This window comes from Staurois parvus, unplaced genomic scaffold, assembly GCF_062004578.1.
Source record: "Staurois parvus isolate SC_StPar_1 unplaced genomic scaffold, SC_StPar_1.0 ptg000199l, whole genome shotgun sequence".
In the NCBI taxonomy this organism is placed as follows: Eukaryota; Metazoa; Chordata; class Amphibia; order Anura; family Ranidae; genus Staurois; species Staurois parvus.
The window spans coordinates 2,665,760-2,690,415 of record NW_028317995.1 but is presented as its reverse complement, the minus strand read 5'-3'; the positions used below and the strand labels follow the sequence as shown (position 1 = coordinate 2,690,415).

The following is a 24,656-nucleotide window of genomic DNA, read 5'->3' as shown; positions in this document are numbered from 1 at the left end:
CATTTTTTATGCGTTTTGCCACATTCCAGATGTGTTTGATACAGAAAAATGCAACATGTTCTACCTTTGTTGACTGAACTGGAACACATTGCAATGGTGTGAACTAGGGTCTTGGAATCCATGTTAAACCCTGTCCATGTATTTTTGATGCAGAATAAAAATGCACTGGACTGAACCTGGTGTGAACCAGCTCTAAAGATCTGAACTGGCAGCACTAGGAATGTAAGACTGCTACACTAACATGCAGCAATTTAAAACCCCTTGCATAAGGATGAGTTTACTTGCTGTGCCTCCCTCCCAGCACTAGTGCATTTGTCCCTGTACCAATAGGGCCTTAAATGCAAGTATCACTCAGTACAGTGTTTAGCTTCCACCAGCCACAGCCTGACTGTAGCCTTAGCTGCAGACAGTCTGGCTGGACATTGCAACTGTGCCTCCTGGGCGCATTAATCTTTGGGAGGATGGTACAGCAGCTAGATGACCTCTCTAAAAACACCCCACTGACCACTGTTTAAATCAACAGCTATGCCCAGTGAGCAATGGTGTTCTTGATTAGAGCAGTGTTCAGTTGGGGGGGGGTTGTATGATATCCCCAGTCCAACTCTTATCCTGAAGCAGTCTGACTGTGCTTACAGATGAGTAATGCCTCCAAAAGCAAAAACATTTGTGTTGTACCTTTAAATGAAAAAAGCATACATAACACTCTTAAGTGCAGGATACACAGAAATGTTCGGTGGGCGGAGCCTGACGATGGCGGCGGCGGAGAGCTCGTGCTAGGAGCTCTAGCAACGAGCCTTCCCTGACCGACCCCCCCTATTTTAGGCCTCAATTCCCCCCAGCGGTGTGAAGCCCTAAATGGCGGAAACATACCTCGGCCGGGTGGGCTTACTTTGATGGGCAGCGGTGCGCGGTTGGAGGAGCCAGAGAGCAGTGGAGAGAGACTGGGACGCTGAGCCTGGTTGCCGGGAGATGAGGAGGCGCGGCCGGGACACGTGACCAGCCGCGGTGCATCCCTGGGAAGCAGGGACGCCGGCCGGCCGAAGGCTGACAGGAGGAAGGACAGTCGGATGAAAGTGGAAGCCGGCTGCCTCCTCGATGTGACTGGGAGACGCTCACTGCTGCCTATACCCCCCCTGGCTGGCTGTCAGTGCCTGGGCCTGGTGGACCCAGGAATCCCAGGAAACCCACCCTGCCTCCCTGGGACGGATCCTAAGGAGGAAAGGAGTGAGAGAGGAAAGGGGAGAAAGGAGAGAAAGAAAGAAGAAAGAAAAGGGAAAGAAAAATAATACAGCATCGGAAACCCTGAGGAATCCCCCCCCCAGGACTGAGCAGCAGTGATGGCCCTCCGCATAAGCATGGAACCACCGTCCTGAGAAGGGAAGGGTGATTGAGAGCTACTGGGGGCTTATTGTGTTGGGGACCCCTGAGTGACATAGGAGACCAGGTGGTGAAAGAGGGGAGGAGAGGATTCCCAGGGGTTGGAAGAGAAGAAGAGAGGAGGCCCAGGTGTCCTAGGAAAATAAAACATAAAAAATCGCAAGTGTGCCTAGTCCAGCAATTATAAAGGAGAAGTATAATCCCATCTTGAGGATACAGAAAGAAAAAATTAATAAAAGAAATTTACAGAGGATATGAAGAATAAAGGTCCCAAGGCAGCAGGGCCCAAAGGGTCTCAAACAGGAACAATAAAGAAATTCACATCATATGGAAATAGTACATCAGAAAGGGCCCAGGGCGCAAGCACAAAAGGGGAAATGGACACTAGTTCAGGTAATAGTCCGAGATTATCATTGGGCATGAATAGCAGCTGCAGCCAACAAATAGAGGATGGCCCGGGAAAAAGAAAATCAGATGGGGAACTACAAGCACCAAATAAGAAGGAGATGATAGAAATGTTTCAGAATTTGGAAAAAATTATAAAACATGAAATGACAGCTATTCGAAATGACCTAGGGCACCTGCTATTAAGAATAGAAGAAACAGAGGAGAAAGTTAAAATCCAGGCCCAAAACATGGACAATTTAAGGAAAAAAATAAATCAATTGGAAAACACCCAGAAAAAATTGACCTATAGCATGGAAGTCCAAGAAAATAAAGAAAGAAGGTGTAACCTTAGGGTACGAGGAATTCCAGAGTCTGCAAAAGGCGAAACACTATATGAACTAGTGAAAAAAATCTTGAACTCCATAAGAGATAGACCTGAAACAGACGGGATCAAATTAGATGGAGTGTTTAGAATAGGAATGCTTAAACAGGCTACTGAGAAGGAAAGACCGAGGGATATAATTGTCCAGTTCCAAAAATTCGGGGTCAAAGATGAGATTTGGAAGAATACCAAGGGAAGAGCATTAATTACAGTTGTGGCCAAAATTATTCAACCCCCAATGCTGTAAAGGGGTTTAGGGACTATAGTGTACATTTGGAATTGTATTCAGAATCAAATCCTACAAGGACGTTGTAACTACCCAAATGCAACTAAAATGACATCAATTGTTTATGTAATACAGTAGTAAATGGTTCTTATGTGGTTTCTTCATTGCCACAATTATTCAACCCCTTAAAGACTACCACTCTGAAGAACAGAGGTTCATACAGGTGCTTTCCATCAGGTATTGAAAACACCTGTGGATGTCACCGAGCAGCAATCAAGCATAATAAGCACCAATTAGGCAGCTTTAAAATGACTGTGATACTCAGCTCCTTCTAGACATTTACTGGTGTGGTTACAAACATGGTGAAGGCAAGAGAATGGTCCAGGAAGACAAGAGAAGAGGTGATTTCTCTTCACAGGAAGGGCAATGGCTATAAGAAGATTGCAAAGATGTTAAACATACCAAGAGACACCTTAGGAAGCATCATTCGCAAATTCAAGGCAAAGGGCACTGTTGAAACGCTACCTGGTCGTGGCAGAAAGAAGATGCTGACTTCGACTGCTGTGCGCTACCTGAAGCGTAGAGTGGAGAGAAGTCCCCGTGTGACTGCTGAGGAACTGAGAAAAGATTTGTCAGATGTGGGTACAGAAGTTTCAGCCCAGACAATAAGACGCACACTGCGTAATGAAGGCCTCCGTGCCAGAACTCCCAGGCGTACCCCCTTGCTGTCTCCAAAGAATAAGAGTCGACTGCAGTATGCCAAAAGCCATGTGGACAAACCACAAAAGTTGTGGGATAGTGTTCTGTGGACTGATGAAACAAAATTAGAACTGTTTGGGCCCATGGATCAACGCTATGTTTGGAGGAGGAAGAACAAGGCCTATGATGAAAAGAACACCTTGCCTACTGTGAAGCATGGTGGAGGGTCAATCATGCTTTGGGGCTGTTTTGCTTCTGCAGGTACAGGGAAGCTTCAGCGTGTGCAAGGTACCATGAATTCTCTTCAGTACCAGGAGATATTGGATGGAAACGTGATGCAGTCCGTCACACACCTGAGGCTTGGGAGACGTTGGACCTTTCAACAGGACAATGATCCCAAGCATACCTCCAAGTCCACTAGAACATGGTTGCAGAGGAAAGGCTGGAACATTTTGGAGTGGCCATCGCAGTCACCAGACTTAAATCCGATTGAGAACCTCTGGTGGGACTTAAAGAAAGCAGTTGCAGTGCGCAAGCCTAAGAATGTGACTGAACTGGAGGCCTTTGCCCATGAAGAATGGGCGAAGATACCCGTAGATCGCTGCAAGACACTTGTGTCAAGCTATGCTTCACGTTTAAAAGCTGTTATAACTGTAAAAGGATGCTGTACTAAGTACTAAGATTGAATGTCACTTGGGGGTTGAATAAAACTGATAATGCTGTGAGCACAGAAAAGACATTTGTGGTTATTTCATTATAACTGTTATGTTATATTTGTCTGACCTACAAGTGCCTCTTTAATGTAAATGTAAGCAAGATGACTGAATGATCAAAAGCAATGTCAAACTGGCCAAAACACTCAATTTCAGTGGGGGTTGAATAATTTTGGACACAACTGTATTAGAAGGGGCAAGGTAGAAATGTATGGAATATTTATATGTATTGTTATCTCTTCTTATGGAATTTTTTTTGTAAAAAATGAAAAACTAATAAATATTTAAATTAAAAAAAAAACCACTCTTAAGTGCAAAGAAATGTGTATAAAAGTCCAGAGCCAACCACTTGAGAACATCTTCTGGGACGAAACATGTCGAGGATGGAGCCTGTGCTGATGTCATCATGCTGCTGGGCTGAACAGTGGCTGGGTTATTTGTTTGGCTCGTATACTCTGCTGCTTATTGTGACTCCCTCTACTTGTTGCTAATAAAATGTAAAAATATTTTTACACTATAGAGTTTATCTGTTTTCTTCACTATAATCCTAACACATGCTGAGTCTAGTGGCTGCAGCTGAATCTCTTTGATCTCTACTGGTGTGCCCTTTGATTCTCAATCATCCCAAGGCATTTACATTGTGTGTGAACTGACCTCTGAAGCTTTGAGGTCTGTTCATCTGGTAAGAGGCTGTCAGTTTATATATTGGTGGTGGAGTCACAAGTGATTTTGAAGATGCTTTCATATCACTGGATCGCAATTATATTGGATGTGTTGGACTTTTATACATACGTTTGCATTTAAGGGTGTTAGGTATGTTTTGTTCGTTTAAAGGTATAGTGCAACAATTTTTGCTTTTGCATGTATTACACAGTTGTATTTGTGTGTTTTTGAGTGCTGCTGTATACTTTTTTTTCTCATAATTGTTTTTATTATTTTTTTCCTTTATATTTAAATGAAGGAATAATACTAATTTGTAGTACTTTATGCCCATATGTATACAGTATTTTTTCATCCAGGCAAATAAAATGATTTACCATAAAACTCTTCTTTTAATTTCTAAAGGAGAAATCTACTTCCTCCCACTGGGAGTCAAGAATAATGCAAGGATCAATCTTAACAGCTTCTATCAACCCTCCTCACCTCACATTCTTGGACCCCATCACATTGGCAGCCTTCCAAGATATGGGATGGTATGAGGTAAATTCAAGCATCAGCCATCAGCTTGTGTGGGGAAAAGGTGAGAATGTAAGATGTTGAATTTAGTGACATTAGGATATTTATTATTGAAAAAGAGGTTCTTCTTTGCATGTAATATATAATAATCTATGAATTGTGTCCTAGGTGCTGGGAATTCTTTTGGACTTCCTTTCACTTGCCACAAAGCATCTGATTTTTTCTGCAAAAATAAGAGGTGAATACCACACGAATCATAGTGCTGTTTCTCAATTCTACATTATTGTAGAACTCTAGCCAAAATCTATTGTTTTTAGTCTTGATTAGAATTGGGAATGCTCACAAACACTTACCCACACAAAGGAAGCTTTGACCTCACTAAAAGGTGATTAGTGCCACCTAAACAGGAAGCATTTGATACTGTTGGTGTCCCTAACATGAATAGTTCCCATTTTTGTCCTCCCCAATATAATCAGTGCCACTAGGACAATAATTAATAAAAATCTCTCAACCAAAAATGCAGTTAAAAAAAAAAACCAAAGGAAAAACACTCAACCTTTCCCAACACTATTTAGAATTTAAAAAGGCTTGTGTGGAGTTTTGCTTTAGCATGCATTAATAAAAACTATATTTCAGTAGTGACATTGGCTGCCACCATTTGCATCTGGACAAGGGCAATTGCTCCACTGACACATACCTGGATGGATGTTACATTTATAAGCCACTTACACATGGGGTAAGTTTTAAAATCTAGAACTCTTGAGACAATGTACAGCTATGGCCTAAAATTATTCTTCAAATTTTGGCAGGGTGAATGCTGGCTGGAGAATGACAATAATGGATCAGAAGAAATTTACCATCACCAGAGTCGTTGCTTCTATTCAAACCTCACAAAGTTTCCAGAGGTAGGTACTTCCATTTACAACCCAATATACAGTCAGGTCCATAAATATTGGGACATCGACACAATTCTAACATTTTTGGCTCTATACACCACCACAATGGATTTGAAATGAAACAAACAAGATGTTCTTTAACTGCAGACTGTCGGCTTTAATTTGAGTGTGTTTACATCCAAATCAGGTGAACCGTGTAGGAATTACAACAGTTTGCATATGTGCCTCCCACTTGTTAAGGGATCAAAAGTAATGGGACAGAATAATAATCATAAATCAAACTTTCACTTTTTAATACTTGGTTGCAAATCCTTTGCAGTCAATTACAGCCTGAAGTCTGGAACGCATAGACATCAACAGACGCTGGGTTTCATCCCTGGTGATGCTCTGGCAGGTGTCTACTGCAACTGTCTTCAGTTTCTGCTTGTTCTTGGGGCATTTTCCCTTCAGTTTTGTCTTCAGCAAGTGAAATGCATGCTCAATCGGATTCAGGTCAGGTGATTGACTTGGCCATTGCATAACATTCCACTTCTTTCCCTTAAAAAACTCTTTGGTTGCTTTTGCAGTATGCTTTGGGTCATTGTCCATCTGCACTGTGAAGCATCCAATGAGTTGTGAAGCATTTGGCTGAATATGAGCAGATAATATTGCCCAAAACACTTCACAATTCATCCTGCTGCTTTTGTCAGCAGTCACATCATCAATAAATACAAGAGAACCAGTTCCATTGGCAGCCATACATGCCCACGCCATGACACTACCACCACCATGCTTCACTGATGAGGTGGTATGCTTAGGATCATGAGCAGTTCCTTTCCTTCTCCATACTCTTCTCTTCCCATCACTCTGGTACAAGTTGATCTCGGTCTCATCTGTCCATAGGATGTTGTTCCAGAACTGTGAAGGCTTTTTTAGATGTCGTTTGGCAAACTCTAATCTGGCCTTCCTGTTTTTGAGGCTCACCAGTGGTTTACATCTTGTGGTGAACCCTCTGTATTCCCTCTGGTGAAGTCTTCTCTTGATTGTTGACTTTGACACACATACACCTACCTCCTGGAGAGTGTTCTTGATGTGGCCAACTGTTGTGAAGGGTGTTTTCTTCACCAGGGAAAGAATTCTTCGGTCATCCACCACAGTTGTTTTGCGTGGTCTTCCGGGTCTTTTGGTGTCGCTGAGCTCACAGGTGCATTCCTTCTTTTTAAGAATTTTCCAAACAGTTGTTTTAGCCACGCCTAATGTTTTTGCTATCTCTCTGATGGGTTTGTTTTGTTTTTTCAGCGTAATGATGGCTTGCTTCACTGATAGTGACAGCTCTTTGGATCTCATCTTGAGAGTTGACAGCAACAGATTCCAAATGAAAATAGCACACCTGAAATGAACTCTGGACCTTTTATCTGCTTATTGTAATTGGGATAATGATGGAATAATACACACCTGGCCATGGAACAGCTGAGAAGCCAATTGTCCCATTACTTTTGATCCCTTAACAAGTGGGAGGCATATATGCAAACTGTTGTAATTCCTACACCGTTCACCTGATTTAGATGTAAATACCCTCAAATTAAAGCTGACAGTCTGCAGTTAAAGCACATCTTGTTTGTTTAATTTAAAATCCATTGTGGTGGCGTATAGAGCCAAAAATGTTAGAATTGTGTTGATGTCCCAATATTTATGGACCTGACTGTATATAGCCATGTCACTAAGGCTAGGCTTAGACCTGCATCTAAACCGCTGCACCTCTGAAAAATGATCCGAGTTTTGACAGGTGGTGAGGAGAAGATGTGGTGCCTACTCACCACCTGTTTGAACCCCATAGTTGCTGCACAAATGTATCGCAGCCACATACAGTGCATGTGGTTGCAGGGCATTTGTGGTACTTTCTAATTTGCTTGAATGGGTCGCAAATGGGAGCACGAGACATCAGATAATGTTTAGGCGCAAAGCATTGCAACTGTGGCAAGCTAACACCCCAGTTTCAGCTTAAGGGGAGTGGTGTTTTTAATGTCCCCCAACCACAAGTATAAATGAGCTGTTATTGGGCAAACTCCAGGAAAGCAATAAATCATGCAGACAGTATGCAACACTTATTAAAGGAGAGTTCCACCCAAAAGGGGAAGTTCAGCTTAAATGCTTTGTCCCCTGCTCCCCATTAAGGATTGTCACCTTTGGGGAGTGGGTACCCGAATTTGACAGGTACCTGCTCTCACTTCCACTGCGATCGCCTAGGTGATCGGAAGCGGAAGTTGTCCTCCCGTTCTCCTTTCTCGTAGTCTTCTGGGACACGTGGCAGGTCCCAGAAGACTATGGGGCCATTCACAAAGCGCAGCGCTTCTCACGCATGTGCAGTGGGCACCTGGCTGTAAAGCCGCAAGCTGTCACAGCCGGATGCCCACACTGAAGATGCCGGCGCCAGGGAGAGAAGACGGCTGGTGAAATCAGCCGTGGTGAGGACACCGCTGGACCAAGGGACAGGTAAGTGGCTGTAATTTAAAAGTCAGCAGCTACAGTTTTTGTAGCTGCTGACTTTTTTTTTTTTTCAGCTGGAACTCTGCTTTTACCACTTTCCCTCCAGAGGATTTATCCTCCTTAATGACCAGGCCTTGTTTTTGCTATTCGGCGCTGCACTATTTCAACTGCTGATTGTGTACTCATGCAATGCTGTACCCAAATGAAATTTACTTCCTTTTTTTCGCACAAATAGAGCTTTCTTTTGGTGGTATTTGATTGCCTGTGCGCTTTTTATTTTTTGCGCTAAAAACAAAAAAAGACCAACAATTTTGAAAAAAAAAAAACAATTTTTTTTTAATTTTGGCTATAAAAAATACATAGTAAACTCAAAGCTAGTCATAAATTTAAGCCAAAATGTATTCTGCTACATGTTTTTGGTAAAAAAATCCCAATAAGTGTATATTGATTGCTTTGTGTGAAAGTTATAGCATCGACAAACTATGGTACAGTTAATGGAATTTACACAGCTTTTACTTTCTGACTGCCTACCAAATTTCTTGAGGTGCTAAAATACCAGGACAATACCAGGTCACCCCCAAATGACCCCTTTTCGGAAAGTAGACACCCTAAGCTATGTGCTGAGAGGCATATTATGTCCATGGAAGATTAATTTTTTTCCACAAGTTTTTGGAGAATGTCAAAAAATTTATTTTTTATTTTTACACAAGGTTGTCATTTAAATGATATATTTCTCGCACAAGCCATGGGTATATGTGGAATTATACTCCAAAATACATTCTGCTACTTCTACCGAGTATGGGGATACCAAATGTGTGAGACTTTTTGGGAGCCTAGCCACATACAGGAGCCTGAAATCCAATGACCACTTTGAAAGCCTGAAGGTGCGTAACGTCCTCATTTCACTTCCTCACTACCTATCACAGTTTCGGAGGCCCTGAAATGCCAGGATAGCACCAAACCCCCCCAAATTACCCCTTTTTGGAAAGTAGACACCCCAAGGAATTTAAAAAGAGGTATGGTGAGTATTTTGCAGAACTAATTTTTTCTCACAAGGTTTTGAAATATAAAAAAAGAAAAGAATTAATATGTTTTTGTTTTCTTTATTCATTTTCCAAAAACTTGTGGCAACAAATGAGATCTGCAAATACTCACAATGCTTCTTATCAAATTTCTTGGGGTGTCTACTTTCCAAAAATGGGTTATTTGGGGGGTTTGGTGCTATCCTGGCATTTCAGGGCCTCCGAAACTGTGATAGGTAGTCAGGAAGTGTAATGAGGAAATAAAGCCCTTTGAAAGCCTGAAGGTGCTTATTGGATTTTGGGGTCCTGTGCTTGGCTAGACTGCCAAAAAGTTTCTCACATGTGGTATCCCCATACTCAGGAGAAGTAGCAGAATGTTTTTGGGGAGTAATTCCACATATACCCATGGCATGTGTGAGCAATAAAATATTTAAATAACAATTTTGTGTACATTTTGTTTTTGTTGTCATTTTCCAAAACTTGTGGTAAAAAAATTAATTCTTCTAATAAAATGGTGGGTGCTGCAATTTTTTATGTCACATAATACTCGCGCAGCGATTTTTCAAATGCAAATTGTTTAAAGAAAATACACTTTATTAAATTGTAATGCATGAAAACACAATATATTGGCCAATTATTTGGTAACTTATAAATGATGAGTAAATAGCTACCAAACATGACATGCTTTAAAACTGCGCATGCCCCGTGCAATAGCGACAAACTACATACATTTTTAATATCCATAGGCAATGCTTTAAAAGCCTTTACAAGCTACCATTTTAGATTTACAGAGGAGGTCTAGTGTTAGAATTACTGCCCTTGATCTGACATTCGTGGTGATACCTCACATGCATGGTGCAACTGCTGTTTACATACTGACACGGGGTCAACGCTTGTGCAGGGAGGCGAGGGTACTTTTTTTTTTTTTAAGTTATTTAAATTTTTTTAAATGATTTTTACACTGTCCTTTTCATTTTATTTTTTTTTATCACTTTTAATGCTATCACAGGGAACTCAATATCCCCTATAACTTCAATGGGCATTGTCATATATTCTTTTTTGAGAAATCTGGGGTCTATCAGACTCTAGATATCTCCTCTGCCCTTACATTATCTAATCTCATGAAGATCGGTGTGATCAGATGCTTTCCCAATTTACAAATGGCACTGTTTATATCCTACGAAGTTGAAGTGATGAAATGCTCGTAGCTTCCGATTTCTTAGACTAGATAGATGATTGGCACCATTCCGGTCTTCATTCAGCTCTATGGTCAGCTGGCAGAAACACCGGCTGCATTCTCAGGTTCCCCCGATGGCACGGGACTGCTCGAGAGGGCTGTGCCAACAAATATTATAAAATATATATGCCAAAGCATAGGGGCCATCCACCCACTGGCCACCCCAGGCCCCCATGCTTCGGAATATATGCTCTTTTTTTAACTGCGGATGAAAAATCTCATCCAACAGCATTGCACATACCTACTTATGAGATCAAAACCCTGTTGCTGTCAGAATAAACAAGTCGGTGCTGCAGTTCAATGACATTCCTGCAAAGAAAACAGCAATGGTTAACAATAAAACAGTATCTCAATAAAACAACATTGTTATTGAAATATCTCTGCCAGAAAAAGTGTGTGGTATGCCCACCATTAGAATATACCTCCCTGCATCCACCCACTTCTAATGGTGGGCACACATGAAATGTGCCAACAAATATTTTAAAATATATATGCCGAAGCGTAGGGGTCATCCACCCACTGTCCAACCCAGACCCCATGCTTTGGCATATATGCTTTTTAACTGCAAAAAAAATCTCATCCAACAGTGCTTCCCACGCTGATTTATGTATATTCTAAGAGCAATTTTCTGTTGCTGTCAAAATAAACAGGTCGGTGCTGCAGCTGAAAGCATTCCTGCAAAGAACACAGCACTGGTTAACAATTAACCACTTCCCGCCCGGCCTATGGCCGAATGGCGGCCGGCAAAAACCCTCACCTTTCCAGGTGGATGCCATATTGCGTCCTTTCGGGCATGTGCAGTTTGCGCGCCTGCAGAGCCGCGCAGCGGCGCGATCTGTCACCCGCCGTGTACCTCGGACACGGCTGATGACAGATCTGAGTACTGACCCTGTTGCTGGTACCATGTGACCTGCTGTGACCAATCATAGCAGGTCACATGACAGTTGGATTGCATCCATTTTCTACTAGTGTGTCTAGCTGTGAATGGTAGCAGCGATCACATGCACAATCTGGGCCAATCACAGCCCAGCTGTGTCATGTGATTAGCCATGGCTAATTCACAGCTAAGCACAAAAAAAAAAAAAAAAACCTGAATAAATCGATGTCATTCAGGTAAATGCTTGCTTATAGCAAAGTAATTCTTTGCTATAAGCAAATTGTGTAAAAAAATAAATAAATAAATAAAATACTGATCACTTCCCCAAAGTAGTACAATGTTACTATGGTAACATTGTACTACTTTGGTCATAGTGAAACATGAAAAAAAATCTTAAAAAAAAGAAAAAAAAGTAATAAAAAATTAAAAATAATAAAAAAAATTGAAAAAAAATTATATATATATTTTTTTCATACTGTCACCAGTCAATGTCACTGATCACCGCCATGCCAGTTATATGATGATGCTGTACTGCACTGATGACAGCATGTAAAAACAAAAAAGGGAAATTCATGTTTTTAATTTTTTCATTTTCCGAAAAATTGTGACAAAAAATATACAACTTCAAAAAACTCGCCATGCCTCTTATGAAGTACGTCGGACTGTCTGCTCTGCAAAAAGTGGTCATTTGGGGGATATCTGTACTGTTCTGACATTTTGGACCTCAAGAAATTAGATTGGCGGTCAGCACTTCAGGACTGATCAATATTCAGATATATCCCATAGTTTGTGAGCTCTATAACTTTCCTACAAACAAAAAAATACATCCTAATTTGGGTTATTTTCACCAAAGACATGTAGCAGAATACACCTTGGCCTAAATTTATGAAGAACAATTATTTATTTGCAAACTTTTATAACAGAAACAAAGAAAAACGTGTTTTTTTTTCAACATTTTTGGCCTTTTTTTGTCAATTTAGCAAAAATAAAAACCCCAGTGGTGATTAAATACCACCAAAAGAAAGTTCTAGTTGTGTGAAGAAAATGCTAAAATTTTAGTTTGAGTACAATGTTGTATGACCACGCAATTGTCATTCAAAGTGTGAGAGCGCTGAAACATGAAAAATGGCCTGGGCAGGAAGGGGGTAAAAGTGCCCTGTATTGAAGTGGTTAAACAATAACAGTAAAACAGCAAAAATGTAACAGTAGAACAGTAACAACAAAAAAAAACTATAACTATTTTTGGTTTTTAAAATTTTTAATTTTTGAGTGGGATTTGTACTTTTTATTTTTTTTTTTTTTACTTTTTTAAAACAGATTGCAATAGCCAAATGCAATAGCCAGTTTTCTGACTACATAGCATCTTTCGAGACCCTGTGTAATTATGTACCCTGAACTGTGCCGTGCTGTACCGTATACTAACACTCCACTAGTGTGTCGTAGCGACGGAAGCAGTCCTTGAGGCAGAGACCAGGTTGGTTGGAGAAACAAAAAAAAGTGGATGTCATGCCTAATTCCATGTCTGCTACAGACACATCTTTTTTGGGGTGCCTTTTGGGTTAGGGTACCAAGAATGGCAATGGGAAAATGCCTCTCATGCAGCCAGCTAACTGCATCTGGGTTGGAGGTTTGGGCCACAGCACCTTCTGGATACAAAAGGGCCATGATGATCTCTTCCTGGATTTTTAGGAAGGATCCACTTTGTCCAGTTGGTTTGTAACGCACAAAAGCGTTATATAGAGCCAATTGAAATAAATAAACAGACACTTTTTTGTACCAGTATATGGCTTTTCGGGAAACTAAGTACGGCTTCATCATCTGGTCGTTGAAGTCCACCCCTCCCATGTTAAGGTTATAGTAGTGGACACAGAGGGGCTTCTCAACAACACCAGCTGCCGTGATAATTTGGATGGTCGTATTTGCGTGAATGGAAGACAGGACGAAAACATCCCGTTTGTCCTTCCACTTCACTGCTAGCAATTCCTCATTTCTCAAGCAGGTGTTTTCCCCCTAAGACTGGTATTTACAAGCCGTTGGGGGAAGCCCCGGCGATTAGGTCGCATGGTGCCACATGCGCCAATTCAAAGACTGTACAAATGTCTAAATAGTGGCACACTTGAATAAAAATTGTCCATGTATAAGTGGTACCCCCTATGGAAAAAATAGATAACACCAAGTCCCAAACTATCTTGCCACTGCTTCTCATGTAGTCTGGGCATCCGGGGGGCTCCACGTGACTATCTTTTCCCTCGTAAATCCAAAACTTATATGTATAGCCTGTTGCCCTCTCACAGGTCTTTGACTCCATATCTGGCACGCTTTCTGGGGAGAAATTGTTTGAATGCAAGGCGGCCAGAAAAATTAATGAGGGACTCATCAACGCAGATGTTTTGCTGGGGAGTATAGACATCTGCAAATTTTTGGTTAAGGTGATTTATGAGGGGCCAAATTTTGTGGAGCCGGTCAAATTGAGGGTCACCCCGAGGACGACTGAGTGTGTTGTCGCTGAAATGCATAAAACGCACTATATTCTCATATCTATTCCTGGCTATGGCAGCAGAGAACACAGGCATATGATGAATCAGTAAATGTAAATCACTAATTCTCCCCAACTCTTTGTAAGCACACTTCACCTCTACCCTTAGAGGTGTGCAAATATAAATATAAATATGCTCAGTGACAATTAATAAAAGGAACCTTTCATTATATAATAATTTCAAAAATCCAAAATCTATAATTTTTCAAATTAAAGTCCAATTTCAAATTAAAATCCAATATCACAATAAAATAAATAAATAAATACGTGTAGTCCAAAAAATTGATTCAAGTGTAAAAAACTCTCCGCTGCTTGCAAAACCTTGATTACCTCAAAAAAACAAAACAAAATATACATAGTGCATTATCCTTTATAAATAAAAATTTACATGTGAAATCAATCCGATAATATTCACCCAAGTGAAAACACGTGTATATATCAAACCACATACACATGCGATATACTGTGCAAAACCATGCATGTGAAATACTCTACTGTGCTAAAAACTCATGACACAGTGCACACTTCTATCAGGGTAAGGAGTGAATACCCTTACCAATATTCAAAGCAATTTATGTTTTTGATCTCAATCCACAGAAATTGCCTGGTGATATAAATCCTTTTGAAGATGTCCTCAGGGTTTGCTTTGATCCTATGATACTGTATGGATCCTTCCACCCTAGCAACTCAGATATGTTTCCACCATATACGCCAGTCAGATACCCATAGATAAGGAACAAATCATAGCGTGATACTGCCACATACTAAGATCCAAAACTTTTAATTATCCTGCTTACATTAAAAACATCTTTCCATCGCACATAGCATATAAAAACCTGTCTGCCATCCGGAATCCAGGAGAGTCCTAATCGCAAGTCACAGCCGATTTTTTGCCCTCTCCAAGATGGCGGCCACTCCACTTCCGGTATTCTCGTATGCGTCTGACGTCACCTGTGTACAGATATGATCATCTTCAGCCGTAGGGCCCAGGAGAAACTTCTGTCCTTGGGAGGTGACGTCAGACGCATACGAGAATACCAGAAGTGGAGTGGCGGCCATCTTGGAGAGGGCAAAAAATCGTTCCTTATCTATGGGTATCTGACCTGCGTATATGGTGGAAACATATCTGAGTTGCTAGGGTGGAAGGATCCATACAGTATCATAGGATCAAAGCAAACCCTGAGGACATCTTCAAAAGGATTTATATCAGCAGGCAATTTCTGTGGATTGAGATCAAAAACATAAATTGCTTTGAATATTGGTAAGGGTATTCACTCCTTACCCTGATAGAAGTGTGCACTGTGTCATGAGTTTTTAGCACAGTAGAGTATTTCACATGCATGGTTTTGCACAGTATATCGCATGTGTATGTGGTTTGATATATACACGTGTTTTCACTTGGGTGAATATTATCGGATTGATTTCACATGTAAATTTTTATTTATAAAGGATAATGCACTATGTATATTTTGTTTTGTTTTTTTGAGGTAATCAAGGTTTTGCAAGCAGCGGAGAGTTTTTTACACTTGAATCAATTTTTTGGACTACACGTATTTATTTATTTATTTTATTGTGATATTGGATTTTAATTTGAAATTGGACTTTAATTTGAAAAATTATAGATTTTGGATTTTTGAAATTATTATATAATGAAAGGTTCCTTTTATTAATTGTCACTGAGCATATTTATATTTATATATGATGAATCAGGTCTGTGAACCAATACAACCGCAATTCATTTTTTTTAGCAATGCCCATGTTGAGGGTTAGGTCCAATAAAACTTTAAATTCGGAAACCGTAATAGGTTTCCATGTGAATGGTCTGGCAAGGTTTGAATTTGGGTTGGCGGTGATAAATTGTTGTGCATATAAATTGCTTTGACCCACAATCAATGCATACAGATCTTCCATGAAAAACAGCTCCAAAAATATCAAGGGGAGTAGTTAAATTTGCTGTTACCACCTGAATTCTGGGTTGGGCAGCGAATGGGGGAAGTACGGGTGCTGCAGAATTTGTGGGCTGCCAATCAGGATTTGCAAGCACGTCCGGAAGGACACTATGGGCTCTACAGGCCTGTGTAGAATTCTTGGTGGCCGCGGGACACTACTTGTGCTCGCCACCGCACCAGCTTGTACTGCACTTATGGGACTCGCCACATCACCAAGTGATACTGAAGTGCTGGTATGTGAAAGACCAGGACGTACTAGGCTGCTGGTGCTCACCAGTTCACCAAAAGGTAGAGTGGCACTAGTACTGGCACTCTGCTACATATGAGCGTCATCATGCCTTTGTAACATCTCAGCAACAACCTGGGAACGGGGTCAGGTACACCTGATCTTAGCAGGGACCTCTTCTTCATTGTCTGAGCTATCTGTCAGGGTGCCGCTGCTGTCTACAGGTTCACATTCTGAGCTGGTTTCTTTCAGTGGGTCTTCCCCTTCACTCTCACCTGACATGCTCAGAATCCTGTAGGCCTTTTCGCTAGTGTACCTTTCGCTGGACATTTTGGCCACTAAATTTATAGGTACCTAGTGTGACTCACGGGAAAAAGAGCGCCTGGCTGTCAGAGACTGCTTGAACTGCTACAAAAAAATTTACCAACAAGTGCTAACTGAGATCAGGCCTGATTTTGCGAACACTGCTGTTCTGTGTGCAATGTATCAAGTGACAGTGACCTATTGACACTGCACTTGCTGGGGGAAAGCGTAGGGGCTAAACGGAGGTGCTGGCAGGTGTCGGGGCTGATCCCGCTAATAGCATTTTTGGGGACACTATACTAATGTGAACGCTGGTATAGTGCTGATCTGATCAAAGATATTGATCCATTCAGACACTATACTAGCAATGGAGGTTTATTGTGTAAGTGAGCGTGTTTCTGGCAATCAAGGGGTTAGATGTGATTACTGGTGTACTAACGGGCAATCTGACGCTATCTGGGAGGAGCGCTGATGCTAGCGCTATCTGAAGTCGCCAGCAACACTAATACAGTGATCAGCACAAAGTCTGTATGCTGTACTAATGACAGTGGTGACAGGGCAGTGAAGGGGTTAACTGGGGAGGGTCGATTAAAGGGTTTAAATGTGTCATAGAGTGTTCTAACTGGATTTGTGTGCTGTTTTTACTCACAGTTGGTGTTCTTTCTTCTCTCTCTGGGACAGAATGTGCCCAGAGAAAGAAGATTTCATCACTTCCTGTCCTGTATAACTGTCAACACATGACAGGATAGGACAGGGATCGATCATCCGACTTAGGCCAGACATCACTGGCCTAAATCGAATGATCGATTCCTCGGGGATAAAATCGGGAAACCAGCGGGTCGGCAGGGGTGCGCCCCCCAGCCCACGAAAACTGCGGGACCGTGAATCACGTATATTTACATGATCCTGCGCACAGGGGCCGACCTGCAGCAGTATATGTACTGTGGGAGGTCCCCAAGCGGTTAAAAAGCTTTAAAAAAATTTCTTAGCCATGGATCTGCTACATGTAGATGTCTAGTGTAGCCTTTCTCAACCAGGGTGCCCAGCAGTGCTGCTGTTAGGAACCACAGGGCCCCATGCAGCCAACCTGACAAGCCCCCCCCCCCCATTCCCATAAAAAAACACAGTCTACTAAGCTTTAATTATGAACACAGTGTATGACTGTTAACAATCACTGATTGTGTTCTACCAATCACTCATTGTGTTCATGCAGGAAAGGAAGGGGCTGGTAAATGTGACATATTTACCAGACCCTTCCCCCACTGTCCATTCTGAAGGATCCTATTGTATGCAGCTGATGTGAATGAGAGGAGGGAAACCAGCAACATTACAGGGGTGAGGGCAGCAGGAGGCAATGTATGGTGTACAGGGAGGGTGATGGGTGCACCAGGGTGGGGCAATTACTGTAACTTGTTCCCTGTATGGCCCTCTCTACAGCAGCTGAAAGCTGGATTCTTCCCTCTCCCTTCCGCTGGCTTTCAGCAGACATATAGAGGATCAGTTCTAGCAATTGCCCCCCGCCGTGCCGATCACTCTCCCTGCCCACATCCAATTCACCCAGCTGCCTGTGCCCCATACAGGAGGACTGGGGGTACCCCCTTATCCACGGTCCTGGTGCCCAGACACCCTGGATTGCCTTGAGGTTTATTCAGGGGTGTCTTGGCAAAATGTCTAAAAATTGCCTAAAACTTGTTTACAAGCCAGCAGGTAGAGCAAGCCTGCCTATTAGTTACACAAAGCCACGGGTTTTCATTGTGCACCATTGCAACCTTCTAGCCGCCGGTGTCCTGACAACCAATGACATCATCAGTTGATAAGGAGGATGTCAGCTGCCTGCAGAACATCCTAATTTGACCCTCCCCTGCCCCTCTCCATCAGTGTTGGGGTCACATTAGCTCAGTGATGGATAAAATCTGAGGGAGAAGAGAAATATTGGAATACTACTCAGTACCAATGTGCAAAAGTGTATTTGCTTTGGAAGAATAAATCGCCTCTAATGTTGGGTGTCCTACATGTGTGAATGTTGCTGTGTTATATAAAACTATTAGAATAGTTTTTCACATTTTAGAATGGGGTGTCCTTTTAAAATGATGGAGAGTCTTGAGGCACTCCATTTTATAATGGGGTGCCTCGGGACTGTCCATAATTTTAAAGGGTGCCTCGGGACTGTCCATAAATTTAAAGGGTGCCTTGACCGAAAAAAGGTTGAGAAACACTGGTCTAGTGCATGGCCTAAATGACCCAATTTCCACAAGCAATCATGACATTTATTGCATTATTATATTCAGGATTTCGATCACTGTGTGTGGCCGTGCCTTCTCAGATGGACTTCTGTCGAAGGAACAAGTTGGAAAAGTTTCCTCATTCAGCAGCTGCAGCCACTGGTCAGTGTATTCGGACTGCTGGCTAAAAAAAACCAAAAAACAGTGAGGCTGCCCATAGATGATTCTTTTTTTTTATTTTTTGTTCAACTAGCATGAATGAAAAAAATGGACTTGATTTCCCCATCCACACATTCAAGGTGGATGGGAGAATCATCTCTGCTGAGCCTTTATATTCTGACAGTAGAATGCCTTCCCCTCCCGCAGAATACACTGAATAGTGCTGCCGCTTATAGCCTGTGGCTACAACAGGGCAGTTGTACAGAAGTCGGTAGATCAACTTCTGTACAACCACCCTTCCCATACATGGATAGAAATTTGGCTGGTCCCTGCTTAACCGGCCGAATTTTGATCAGTGTATGGCTGGCTTAAAAGTGTATGCTTAACTCCTGGATGGTGCCTGAGAAAAAATGGAGAGAAAGAAAAAAGACGGCATCGTTGGGCGAATACTACGTATATCTTCAGGGGTACTAAATATTTGTTTTACACTAACATATTATGTAGCATTAAGATACATAACCTGAAAAGTATATATCTGATACTAGTTTACTTTAATGCCTTATATGTTTTTCTTGTGCCTTGCTCAGGCACTGAAGAAAGAAAAGGTGAAAGGTCGTTGTTATCTTCATCGTTGCCTTGGTCCAAACACATTTCAAGTCAAGGTTCAAGGATCAGAATGGACAGACTGCCCTGCTGGAGAGATGATCAATGTAATTTTACAGAATCTTTAATTTTTATTTTTGAATAGTAGATGACATACTCAACAATAGCATGCAATGCCAAGCTGCAGCAAGCAAAGCCAGCAGATTATTAGTATGTATTAAAAAGGGTATTTACGAAAGAGATAAAACTATAATTCTACCACTCTACAAAACTCTACAACAGCTACATTTTGAGTATGCTCTCCAGTTCTGGTCTCCAGTCCTCAAGAAGGATGTGCAACATATGCATTGTAGCACAATGCAGTGGATGTAAGTGGACAAAAATGCAATGTAGAAAATATCCTGTAAAAATGAAGTACACATTAATGCGCACTAAAATGCATGTCAACAGACATCAATGCTCAAATAAAATGGATGAAAATGTACATACATTTTCCATATATTTTAGCGCAAGTCAGTGTGAATTAGCCCTTGGCTGAAGTGGGTCTTTATGCAAAAAAGCTTCAAGGGAAAGGCAGGCAGCCACTACAGTGCTTTCTCTAGCTAACATATTTAAACACATAATACAAACATACAGCATATAGCAAAAAATAAACATAAAAAACAGTTATAAAATGTAAACAAAAAAACACTACTAATGACCTAACCATTAGACCTCATGCACACAGGACGTTTTGCTATCTCTCCTAGAAGCCTTTCCTCCTGGCAATGGTGTTTTGGCAGGAAAAACCCTGATAGCCTAGTATAGGATTCAAAAATTGCATGTGTCAATTGCAGTTGTATTTTACACATATTAGGACAGAACATGACTTTTTGTCATCTTTGATTTATATATTCACAATGATTAAAGCCCTGTCTAATTGTTTTATCACACAGGTGGCAGGTTTTGATGGCGTGCTATTGTGCCCAGATGGACGGCTGTGCTTGGGACTTGAAAGCCCTCTCCTTCCAAAATCTATTTCTACCACCCCCCCAAGCTTTAGTATACATACGCCTATAACAAATCAGGACATTACAGTGCAGGTGACACTTATGGCTGGCCTTAAATGGACCTCTGAAAATAAAATACTTCTAAAAGAAGAAGTCCTTGGAGTTATTGCACACCATGCAGGAGTGCAAAGGTGAAAAAAAATAATCACAAACTATAGGTGCACACCCATGCAGGTAGATGAAATACATACAAGGGATTTTACCTAAACCAGAGCAGCTGTGCATTGTAGTGTATTAATACACTACATTCATGACTACCAATCAGCTTCTATAACTTTCAAACCTTTTTTAAAAACCTTTTTCCATAGAGTAATGAAGGGTCCTTGTCAGATTTTTTTGCCATCTGGGTCCCATTGGGGGATCCATAGCCAAAAGAGGAAGTGATAGGAAATGCTTCCAAAGTGAAGGAATTGCTGGTTGTCACTAGAACTAGTGTCCCAATTGTAATAGTTCTCATTTCCTGTTCTAGTTACACATAATTTTGCATTTTCTTTTACTTTCTCTCTTGGCGAGAGGAAACAGCACAAACAGAGGGTGTATCTCCTTTCTGCAAAACAGAAAGGTTACAAGTAGCAATAAATGAACATGCAAAGGAAAACTCCTGTTGTAGTTTGTTATATGAAATATGGAATAACGTGCCACAGCTTGTTCCCTTTTGAGGTATAAGACAGCGAGGATGAAACACGAGTCCGATGGGTTCCAATAAAAAAAATAATAATAATAATATATATATATATATATATATATATATACACACACACACTATATTGCCAAAAGTATTGGGACACCTGCCTGAACATGATATGAACTTTAATGGCATCCCAGTCTTAGTCTGTAGGGTCCAATATTGAGATGGCTCAACATTTGCAGCTATAACAGTTTTAGCTCTTCTGGGAAGGCTGCCCACAAGGTTTAGGAGTGTGTCTATGGGAATGTTTGACCATTCTTCCAGAACCACATTTGTGAGGTCAGGCACTGATGTCAGAAGAGAAGTCCTGGCTCGCAGTCTTCATTCTAATTCATCAAAGGTGTTCTGTTGGGTTGAAATCAGGACTCTGTGCAGGCCCACTCAAATTCCTCCACCCCAAACTTGCTCAAGTATGTCTTTATGGACCTTGCTTTGTGCACTGGCGCGCAGTCATGTTGGAACAGGAAGGGGCCATCCCCAAACTGTTCCCACAAAGTGTCTTGGTATGCTAATGCCTTAAGAGTTCCCTTCACTGGAATTAAAAGGCCAACCCAAAACCATAATCCCCCCTCCACCAAACTTTACACCTGGGACAATGCAGTCAGGCATGTACCAGTCTCCTGGCAACCGCCAAACCCAAACACGTCCATCAGATTGCCAGACAGAGAAGCGTGACTTGTCACTCCAGAGAACACGTCTCCACTGCTCTAGAGTCCAGTGGCAGCGTGCTTTACACCACTGCATCCGACGTTTTGCATTGCACTTGGTGATGTAAGGCTTGCATGCAGCTGCTCGGCCATGGAAACTCATTCCATGAAGCTCTCTATGCACTGTTGTGCTAATCTGAAGGCCATACAAAGTTTGGAGGTCTTTAGCTATTGACTCTGCAGACAGTTGGCGAATTCTGTGCACTTCAGCATGCGCTGACCCCTGTCTGTCATTTTACGTGGCCTACCACTTCGTGGCTGAGTTGCTGTTGTTCCCAGTTGCTTCCACTTTGTTATACCACTAACAGTTGACTGTGGAATATTTAGTAGCAAGGAAATTTCACGGATGTGCTTGATTTTATACACCTGTGGCCGTGGAGGTGATTGAAACATCTGAATCCAATGTTTTGGAGGAGTGTCCCAAAACATTTGGCAATATAGTGGATTTACAGTATATATATTATGGGTTAAATTAAAGCTGTGGAATCCATTAAATTAGGGAAATTGTAGGTAAGAGGTTACTAGGGCAGGAAGAAGACAGAGAAGGGGGGTAAGAGGAGGTAGAGGACAAGACAGAGAGGGAGGCCAAAGACAAGTCACCAGGATCTAGTGGACATGGTGACAGATAGAGCTATTTATGAATGTAATGCAGGCCATAGATGGGTCGAAAACCAGACGTTTAAAAGAAAAAAAGAAAAAATGGTCGTTTAATAGGACGACGTTACCACCAACAGTAAAAAAAAAAAAAACGGCCAATTTTCGTCCCGTCTACGGCCAGCATTTAATTACTTCTGTCCCTGCAGAGAGCTCCGCTATTATATTTGACATTAAAAAGTATAGTGGTTGCAACATTGTATCTATTTGTATCCATTTCGGATACAGATGGTTTTATTCGGATACAAATAGATACATTGTTTCAACCACAATACTTTTTCATGTCAAATATAATAGGGGACTGGAATTCTTCTTTTTCTTGCAGGTCACGGCTCATGCGCAGATTTTTTATTGGTAAAAAGATCGGCCGATTTGCCCATCATTTCTGCAAAAATCGGCTGATCGGTAAAATCGGCCGATTTTTTTCCAACTTTACTGATAAAAAAAATGTGCCAAAATCCAGAAAAACGGCCGACCAATTAACCCATTAACGGTGCGAAAATCAGCCAATTTTTTTTTTCGGACGATTTTCGACCCATCTATGGCCTGCATTAGTATGCAGAGGACAGTCCAACTGTTCCCAGTAGAACCATCAAGTCCTGTGCTTCAGTTTTGTCTTTCAAGGCTGAACTTAAGTGCTCCATCCATTCTATATCTTTTACCTTGGAAAATCACTGTGATACCGTAGGGGGAGTCAGTTGTTTCCACATACATAGGATGCAGGTCCTCGCATCTATAAGTTGTTGTATGAGATGCAAAACATATTGCCAGAACAGGTGAATGGAAGAGCAATCACAAAACACCTGTAAGAGTGTACCCTTATGTGTCTTGCATCACTAGCAAAGGTCGCTCTGTAGTGGGAATAGTTTAGCAAGTATAACCAGAATCCTGTACCAGTGCTTTATGTTTTTGAAAGTCATTTCTTGGTACTTGCAACTAATCAAAGCTTTATGTGCGAAGAACAAAATTTGGTCCTTTTGAATATTGGTAAAAGTAGTATTTGGGTAGTGTTTTCATTTAGCCAGGAATATGCGATAAGTCTGGGAATAGAGTTTCTGATAGGACATGGAAAGAGCCTTTCTCACGACTCCCTCATCTTGGTAGAGCTCTTTGAGGCTCGGTTCACACTATTGCAGGCCGTGTGGCCCATGTTTGCTTGGCCCAGCAGCCCATGCATTTGAAAGGTCTGCTGTGCCACTTTTCCCACAGGACAAAGGTGCATGCACCTTTTAAAAACGCAGCCGTAGGGAAACCGCATGGTCTTTTTAACCATGTGGTTCCCACACCTGCAAACGCGCTGCAGGCTAAGATGTGTGGGGGTGTAATAAATGGCAGCCCCATGCGTCTTGCAAGATCAACGCAATTCAGATGCGGGAACAGCCTGCAAGTGTGAACCTAGCCTAAATGGGGTAAGCTGTCTTTGAAGGGGGGTCAATGTGGGAAAGTAGCAGAGAAAGTGGGTGATTAGTTGGGTTCTCCACTTTCCCGGTATCAGAGTCCATATGTAAGCCTGACAGATCATTACACCTATCTCTACCCAAAACTAAAAAAATTAAAGTTTTGCCTTTAGTTAAACTTTAACTGAACAAACTGAAGAAAGAAGCTAAATTGGTTGCCACAGCTGCTCCAGTTGTGGTAAATTTCCACCCTAATATTAAAGTGTAAATAAACCCATGACCCTGCATTCACTATATCTGGTCTCCCACAGTACACAGAACATGGAAATGCAATTATTTTAGTAAATACGAACTGCTAAATACCTTTTCTCATAAGCAGTCTTTAGCAGAGCAGTGTTACTAAACCCAGGACCCTGCATTCACAATATCCAGTCTCCCACAGTACTCAGAACATGGAGATGCAATTATTTTAGAAAATTTAAGCTGCTAAATAACTTTTCTCATCATCAGTGTATAGCAGTCTTGTGACTTCTATCAGTGTGCAGAACAGCAATGGTTAAAGCTTGTAGGAGGAGTTTTCATTCTCCCCTGATAGACCAATGAGGCTGCAGGACCCCTGACCCTCTGTCTGTATAGTGATGATTGGCCCTCTGCTGTTCACATGCACTCTCCCAAGAAAAAAGCCCTAATAATTGGCCTATAAAA

General features: G+C 41.6%; 1 protein-coding gene across 1 annotated transcript in view; it reads left to right on the top strand.

Annotated features, from left to right (window-relative positions):
* The window catches only part of CIROP (ciliated left-right organizer metallopeptidase), a 39,205-nt gene that overhangs the window by 13,123 nt on the left and 1,426 nt on the right, over window positions 1–24,656 (top strand). The window contains exons 8-13 of the mRNA XM_089678207.1: window positions 4,850–5,024; window positions 5,129–5,198; window positions 5,600–5,696; window positions 5,770–5,865; window positions 19,441–19,563; window positions 20,392–20,636. Coding sequence (XP_089534333.1) covers window positions 4,850–5,024; window positions 5,129–5,198; window positions 5,600–5,696; window positions 5,770–5,865; window positions 19,441–19,563; window positions 20,392–20,636 — 806 coding nt within the window. The remainder of the gene's footprint in view (window positions 1–4,849; window positions 5,025–5,128; window positions 5,199–5,599; window positions 5,697–5,769; window positions 5,866–19,440; window positions 19,564–20,391; window positions 20,637–24,656) is intronic.